The sequence below is a fragment of the Thalia democratica genome, chromosome 1 (assembly GCF_965202585.1).
Source record: "Thalia democratica chromosome 1, ktThaDemo2.hap1.1, whole genome shotgun sequence".
NCBI classification, from domain to species: domain Eukaryota; kingdom Metazoa; phylum Chordata; class Thaliacea; order Salpida; family Salpidae; genus Thalia; species Thalia democratica.
In genome coordinates this window covers 38266096-38275042 of record NC_139165.1, presented here as the reverse complement: position 1 = coordinate 38275042, position 8947 = coordinate 38266096, and the positions used below count along the sequence as shown (strand labels likewise).

General features: G+C 23.6%; 1 protein-coding gene across 1 annotated transcript; it reads right to left on the bottom strand.

The window, feature by feature from the left end:
• Nucleotides 1-4327: 4327 nt before the first annotated feature.
• Nucleotides 4328-6160, bottom strand: LOC145835801 (serine/threonine-protein kinase pim-1-like). Its single transcript, XM_082943523.1, has 6 exons — nucleotides 6146-6160; nucleotides 5953-6016; nucleotides 5567-5719; nucleotides 5190-5338; nucleotides 4832-4975; nucleotides 4328-4639 (listed from the first exon to the last, which is right to left on the bottom strand). The coding sequence occupies exons 1-6, from the start codon at nucleotides 6158-6160 to the stop codon at nucleotides 4328-4330; spliced, it is 837 nt and encodes a 278-aa protein (XP_082799649.1).
• Between the last annotated feature and the right edge of the window lie 2787 nt (nucleotides 6161-8947).

Below are 8947 nucleotides of genomic sequence, written 5' to 3'. Positions count from 1 at the left end.
CAAGGTCATTAAAAGCTAAAGACCTTAAACAAAACCGAATTCTTTCGCACACATGTATACGTTTCTTCAGATTAACTAAGACACTTAAAAGTTAAAGCAAAAAGTACTAATAAAATCGGTAATTATAATAGTTTTTTTTTAAGTTTGTTACATTTTATTACTTTAATATTTTTCCTCTATCAAATATTTAAAAATGAATACAGAATAATGTGTTACTATTAAAGTAATCATTAAATTGAGTTTGTACTCCATATAACTTTAATATTTTTTTAAACCCTTGAAATATGTTCATATAAGGCGTATTAGGTGAGTAATTTAAAATAAAGGTTCGATCATCATACCACAGCTTTCGGTAGACTGTTAGTCGGGTTTCGTTTTTATTAAGTATGATCAAGCTGCTTTATTATCTTGACCTTGTCTACGAAAATCTAGTCTTAAGCTCTTTAGACTTTCGCTGAGGTTTTCTTTGAATGCAAGATAATTTAATAGCTTAATTTGGCAATTAACAATTATTCCTTTACGTTAACTAACAACATTTTACCAAAAGTAATCGAGATTGGTTAGATATGTAATTCTATTTATATCTTGGTCAAAATCTAAAGCTATTTTACATTAACTTTTTATAATTTTACTAATTCTAACTTTTTTTCTAACTTAACTACTTATAAAGTAGTAAGCTTACCAATATTATTAGATATTAGATTATATGTGTTAGAAATAAAAACAAATTTATATGAAAAACTAGTCAACTTCAATGTTTTATTATATTAAAAATTATATAATCTACAATTATTTTCCTCGAAGTTTGTGTTTAACTCTTTTATTTGGTTTTAAAAACTAATGCATTTTTATTATTTGATTTTAAAATGTATTTATTCTTCGGCTGCCAGTTAAAATTATTTACTTTGCTTTATTTACTTGCTTTTTTTAGAACTTTGAATTTGAATAAAAAAAATTCCAAATGTTTTCGAATGATTTTAGATATCAGAATATCTGACTTTAAAGTATCATAAAAAAAATATTTTTAGTAATTCTTATTAAGTTTTTCCTATGAATGTTTTATGCTGAAATTCTACAATATGCAGTAATTGTTGTATTTTAATTTTACTTTTAGTTTTTGATATTTTTTCTATAAGTAAGTCGTTTAAAATCATATCATCATATAAACAATTTATAAGTTAAATTACTTATCTGTATAAGCTGTTTACCCAGTAAATAAAACTTTTATAAAGTTAAAAAACAATTTTATGCATTTTTTTAAAGAAAAAAACTTAGGTTATTCTTAGTTTAAAAAATAATTTCTCTTTTTCTAAGTATTTTATAAAAAAAAACTCTTTTTTATAAATCTAAACTATAATGTTTGGAGTCGTCTATCAAACAGCTTTCAGAATTTCTAACAACTGTTTAAAATAGATTAAGTTTCAAATCACGATACTCTTAATCAGTGTTGCCATAATTTAAGTACTATTAGCTCGTCATGCTTTAAGAAAGCAAAAATCGCTAGAGTAAATTGAGTAAGTAAAAAATTTTCAAAAATAGCTTAAATAAAATGATATAATAGAAGTTCTTCCTACATATAAATTACTAATTTTAGGAAATAAAAAAAAAATTATAAACAAGTTTTGACGTGTTAGCAGTAGAAAACTAAAATTATTTAGTTCTTTTAAATTACATGGCATTTTTAACTATAAAATAAAGTAAAATATATAAAACATATTCCAAATGTTTTGATTATTTTTAATTATTTTGATGAGCAATTTGTATAACATGTTTATAAACAACTTAAAAAATATGTTTATTTTTGTATACATTTTAGACCACAAAACGAATAGACTTGTAGGAATTTCTATTTAAATAAAAAAGTTTTATGCGGTTTTTATAGCATAATTTTGTATCAAACATATTAAATTAAGCTCAACAGTCTAAATAAATAATTCAAACTTATTTCGTAACTCAACTAAAAAACTATAATTTTAAGATGCAGATGATAACATTTAGAAATATTCTAGTCAATAAAGTACACCAATAAAATTTAATATTAGTTATTTGGATGTAAAACATGGCAATAGTTAAAAAAATTATTTTAAGCTTAAAGAAATTTTGTTTAAGTATTACAAATACGTCAAATAGTTTAAAAATATTTATATACATAATTATCTAATTATCTAATTTTAGTTAAATTTTACTGTTAAAACAAGATATGTCAATATCAGCTTTAAAAACTAATCATTGAACAATTTACGTGTTTTTTTACTTCAGCTGTACTCATTTTCAAGTTTAATTTTTTTTTTTGTGTAACATTCTGTACATAAAAGTTAACTGTATTTTAATATTTGAAGTCATGTGCATTTTGAAAACAGATTATGAATTCCTTTGGTAAATCCTCTTTTTCATTGACATTAGTTTTGACCCCAAGGCTATTACCGGATCCCAGCAGTGCTTTTAAGTATTATTAACTTTTAATTTTTGTATACTTTCTTCATTCAAGTTTAATTTAAAACTTCTAATTGTTAAATATTAACATCAAATAGTAGCGTTTGAAAACTATAATGGTATATAAAAAAGAACTATAGGAAACAGAAAGAAAATATAAATCATTCTTTAATTTAATATCGTTTAACATAAAAGTGTTGTAGTTTCAACTCTGTGAAAATAAATATCTTCTTATCTTTTAATTAGGTATAAAATGAACTACACTTTCATTTTTTTTCGTAACGATTTAGTATATTACACTATTTGTAGTCAGAAACTTAAAGTAAAAAACTAAACATAATTTTAACTAGTTTTTTTGTTCTAAAAACAACATAACTTAAACTAATTAAGTGATCAATGAGATTAATAAGCAGTAAATGTAGAGCAACCGTTTGACTGAACTCAAAAAAAAAAAAGAAAAGAAAATTTTTATTTTAGCCATATAGAGATTAGAAACATTTTATATTTAAGTTCTTTAGTTTTGCAAAACTCTGATTTTTTTTATATTAAAGTAGTTACTAATTTAAAAAACATTATCGCGATAATTAATATTTTTAAATTATGATAATAGATAATTCTTTACAAAATATTTATTTTTATAAACTTTCAGCTATTGAGAATATTTTATTAGCTTTTATGATTGCTTTTGTCTTACTTTCACATATTTTCTAAAAGTTTCATCGCACACTTTGGTAGATGTCTTTAGTTTAAAAATGTCTGGATGTTTGTCTATTATATCTTTTTTCACAGATATAGCTTCTTGTTTTCTTTTGTTTGAGAAACTTAAAGTGACAAACTAGTATAACTGTTAGTTTGTTTTTATAATAGGTTAATTAATAGGAATCATATTAAAATATTTCACTTGATATTTTATTTTATTGTCTAAAATAAAGTTAATTTTTTACATTTAATTTTTTTAAGTTAACAAATAGAAAAATACCAGTTTTTCTATTAATTTGTTTAGAAATCATTTCGTCGAAAAGTTTATACTAAAATAAACTGGGCGAACTAATGGTAAATCAGTATCATCTTCTAAAGTAGTGATTTACCCGTAGTTCCGTTTTGTAAATGATTAAACCTAACATATATACACGTCGGTTAATATGTATATGTTCGTTTGTTGAAATATATTTATGACGTCGTAATAGACAATCGGTAGAAAAAATGGAGTTTTGATACAAAACTGGTAAACAAGGATACTAAGAAATTGTTTTTTCAAATTTAGTTTGTTATAAGTGTAATTTCTATCTTCTTTATAATTTATAATCTTTAGAATACTTTTAGATAAATTTAAAGATAAAATTTAAAGTTAAGCAAGATAAAATTTAAATAAACCAAGATAAAAAAGCAAGATAAAATTGAAATAAGTTTTTATTTTGTATAGGTAAACAAAAATTAGACTTTAATTAAATTTAGGAAGCAAACCTTTATGCTTTAAAATGTATAACAATTAAAATTTCTTTATTTTTGATTATTAATAAGTAAAACTACTTAATATGTTGTTTTAATTATTTAGAAATATTAAGCAAAACTTTTTATTTTAAATTGCGTTGAACATAAAGTGATTTTAGTTTTTTTTTTTTTTTGAGTAACAGTTTAAGTCTGTTTAAGTCTTAGCTTATTTTTAAACTTACGTAGGTATCTGTTAATTACGATTACGTAGGTATCGTAGTTATCATCATTAATTTTTAATAGTTTAATACAAAACTTTAACTAAGAATAACTATGCTAGTGCGAAACAAAATGGTTGTTTAAAGTATTTACAGAGCTGAAAAACTAATTATGTGCATTTAAATATGAATCTAATAAAAACAAGAGCCTAGTACTCAAAAAGAATATTCACAAAAAAATATTTTCAGAGCAACGCATAGTCTTTTTCTTTGTTTTGAAGCCATTCATGATTTAATATACCTTCATCCGTCAAGCTACCATCAAACACACTATTCAACACAAAAGTTACAAAGTTTTTGAAATCCACAGATCCATGATTACAACTGACAACGAAATTTTCTGTGACGTCGTCATCATCTGGAAATACGTCATTCCATTCGATCATGTAGTACACAGACAAAACTAGTGCCCAAATGTCCGCATTTTTGTATGTTGTTTTTGACAGTATACCGGGTGACCTCAGCCCTTTGCTACCAACCAGCCAACTTTTTTCAATCTGAAAAGTAAATATTCTTATATAACAGTAAGTAGTTTATTATGTAAGTTGAATTTATTAGTTATAATAAACAAACAATAAAAAATTATTATCGCTTATTGATTCAAAATATTAAAAAAAAAAAGTAGATTATAATAATTTAAATGCTAAATCAAAATAAGTGACAAACTAAACTTTAGTATCAAAACTTACATCGCTGTTTTCACAATAGCTATGTCCGAAATCTATGATTTTAACGTCAATTTTTCCTTTTATTTCTTTGATGAGTAAGTTTTCTTGTTTTATGTCTAGGTGGTAAATTCCTCTATTATTTAGATAGCTAATTGTTTTATACACCTGTATGGTAACAAATACAAAATTTAAAAATCTTAGAAAATCTTTTAAAGTGTATATAGATTTTATTCTAATTTGAAAAAAATATTTAAAATGAACTATTTTTCTATATTGGTTTTGTAAACTTTATATTGTATCACTTATAGCTAAACAGAACTTAAATAAACATGTAATTAAACTAAATTTCATATTAATTTTTAAATGAAAATTAAAAAACCTTTTTAAAAACTTTTTTTGCAGTGTTTTCCTTCATGAATCCATTATTTATTTTCATCAAATAAAAAATGTCTAAATAACCCTCCAAATACGGCATTACCATAACATAGTAGTCGCCAAATTGATACCAGTCTATTAGTTGGACTACATCTAAAGGTTTTTAAATTCGTATGTAAACTTATGAAAAACGTTTAGTTTTTTTGTGATTACTTTTCTTTAATTTAGTAATTACCACTTATAATGATTTTACTCAAACAAATTGACCTGAAAAAAAGTATTTCAACATCATAGCAGCAGAAAATTTATTATTTTAACTTTTCATTCAAGATTAAAACCACTTATATATTTTCATTGTTTAGTTTAATAAAACTGTCTTACTTTTAGACAATTTCGTTTCTTTTACAGCTTCCACAGCTGCTAAATGTGATTTTATTTCAGCATCTATTATATCACTTCCATTATCGTTTTCCAAATCTAAATAGCTTTGATTGTATTTCAGCGCAACAACTGCATTTGTTTTAATGTTTCTTCCTTTGTATAATTTTGTTGTTACTATCGTTAATTTTAAATGAGTAATTCAAACAATTTACAATAAGATTAATCTATACAAATTGAAAACACTGTTACTTATGTTAATCAAAGCGCATAAGTTTTTTTTTAATTTTTGCTAAAATACTTAGTGTTGCTTTCTATTAAGTATACTTGTTTGTTATATATTTTCAATTAACACTGTACTTTTTTTTCTTGTTTACTGTCTTATATACCTGTTAGTACAACTCCATTGGCTCCACTTGCAATTAAACTTCCAATTTCGTAGTTTTTTGAAAACTTTTCGGAAAATTTTGAACTAATTAATTTTTTGTCATCGATGTGGAAAAATATCTCCTTGTGCCAAAATGTTTGACAAGTTTTGTCAGTTTTAAACTTATTTTCAAACATTTCAATCATTAATTTTACATGATTTTTTCTCATTACGATTCTTTTGAAGTATTTAAAAGTAACTTATAATAAACTACATAAGTTTTTTAGATTTAATTTCGTATTAATTGTATGTAACATGAAATAATACAAGTAATAATGTAAGTAATATTACAACCGTTTAAGTAAACGTAAAATAATTTTAAACTTGTTATGAAAACTCATATGTTGTTTTTTACAAGCAAAAACTTAGCATTAACAAAAAAATTTAAAAAAATATCAATTTAATTTTAAGTATACTGGCTATTTTAGATTATATATAAACTAAGATTACCTAAAAAACTGTTATAAAATCTATTAAGACTTGAAACGTTTTTTCGTTTTTGATTATTTATAGGAACGTGAACACATTCAGAAACTTTTTAAAATGTACACAAAAATAACAAAATGCCAAGTATAAGTTTTAACTATTTATAAAATAAGTTACCCTTGGCTTTAATACTTACAACCTTTTCTATTTATTTAAGTGAGTTTTTGTTTTATAACTATAAAACTTCGTTTGTAGAATTTTTATGTCTTAAAACAGTTAAGAAAAAGTGTTTGTTTTTATAACGTCTATAAATCCAGTCCAGATAATATACGCTATTTAAAAGTTAAAGTAAGATTATAAACAGTAAATACTTATATGCTTATTTATAGTTGTTTGGCTGCTAGTTTCATTTCAAGTTATAGACGAAAGTTATAAAAATAAAATTTAGACTTTTAAGAATTCTTGTTAGCTAAATCAAAGTTTTAAAACATGGCTTAGAAAAAGTAATAGTATTCATGTAATAGTTTAGTCTGTTTAATAAGTTTCCATAAAAACTAAAAAAAAGTTTTGCTACCATATAATTATTTTTGATTTAAATTATTTTATGACTATCACTGTTATGTAAGACAGTTTTTGTAATTAAAATACTTGGAACGAATAAACCATAGATTACAGTTAAAAATGTAAAACTAGTAGTTATTTTATTAATATTTAAGCTATAAAACTTTGTTAAACTACGTTTAAGTTACACAAAAATATTTATGTTTAAATTCTTTTTTGATTTTTTCATAGATTTAAATTGATTTTCCTAAGTACATAGTTTAACTAAATGCATCAAATAGTGAAATGTAATTAGTTTTTATCAACAAAACTCATTTTTCATACTTATTTTTAAACTAAACATGCTTATAGTAATTCATCAAAGTTATAATAAACTGCTAGTTATGTTAATTTGCTATTCATGTAAGTTGTATCTTTAAGTTATTAAACAACTCACGTGTTAAACAACTTTTTAAATTTAAGTACATATTTGTCAGAGATTTCTTATTAGTTCAACTGACAATAAACAAACAAACAAAGTATTCTAAGTATTCAGTTTGCAAGTTATCATTTTGATCAATCAGTTACATTTTATTGAACATTAATTTTTACAATAGTAATTGTTTTTTATCGAACTTTAGATGTGATTTTTAAAAACAGTTAAATATAAATAAAATTAGTATATTAGACGTTTGTTTACACCAGGGTTTCCCAGCTGGGCCTAGTGGCCCCCTTGGGGGCCGTGACAGATGTTCAGGGGGCCACGAGAAAGTTCAGGGGGCTAAATAGAGGGCATGAGCAGTAAAGGAGCCACAGGGGAGCCATGAGATCTTAATTTGAAACAAAATACTTTAGAGTTTATGATTAAGAGCAAAAAAATGTCTTAGTTGTTTTTGCTGGTAGTTTTAAAACTTACATTAGATATTCTGAAGTTGATGATGAATAACGAAAAAAAACTTCTTAATTGATTAGTTAAAGTTATACTGTTGAAAGAGGCCAAAGCCTTTTTTATTTTTCAAAGGGGGCCGATTGACACAAAAGTTTGGGAAACCCAGATTTAGACCTTGATAAAACGAATTTTTAAACTCTTTTACTTTTAAACAATTTGTTTAAACCAAACTTCACCTAAAGTATTTGTTTTCTTATTTAAATTCAAAGGTTAATTTTGTGCAAAACAAATTTAATCACTTTTTTGTTGTTACTAACTTATTGTTATCCTACTTGTTCAAAACTACGGTCATAATGTATACGAGTGAACTATTACGTACAAATTGTACTTTTAAAATAAAAAAAAATTCTTAAGTATTCCACTACTATTTCACTAAAATTATCGCCAGGAACAACATTTCTGTTTTTGAACATTTATATTTATATATTTTAACAAATTTATTGGTTCAATTTGTATAACACTTTAACAGCCATAATTATACTAAAAAAATAATAATTTTACTAATCTTTTGTTAATAATTATTAATACTGCATAACTTTTATAGTTTTATACCTTAGTCTTAAATTAAATTTAAAAAACTAACCAGCACACGTGTTTAAATTTGTTTGATTTTAGATTTTATAAACAAACTAGTACTTTAATAAAATCTAATTTTGATCTATTGTTGAGTATTTGAAAATCCTGCAATGAAATTAAAAACTAGATCAAAATAGTGGTATAACTATTTTTTATGTATATTTTGTATCATAAGTACCTATTTTATGTTTTTGAGTTTTATTTTGCTTGATACTTTCTAATCTTTCACTTTTTTGAATTAGATAATGTACGTCCAGTAGTATAATAAACTTAAAACTAAACACATATATAGCTGTAGTTTAAAGAATAACGCGGCGCTTCTTAGAACTGTGAAATTATAAATGTTTCTTACAAACTGTTTGTTTAACTACAAAACTTCCATAACACTATTTGTAGTTTTCAGAACAAAAAACTAAGTATTTTTTTACTCTCAATCGACCTTACATCGAGTGTAATAAGTAGTTAT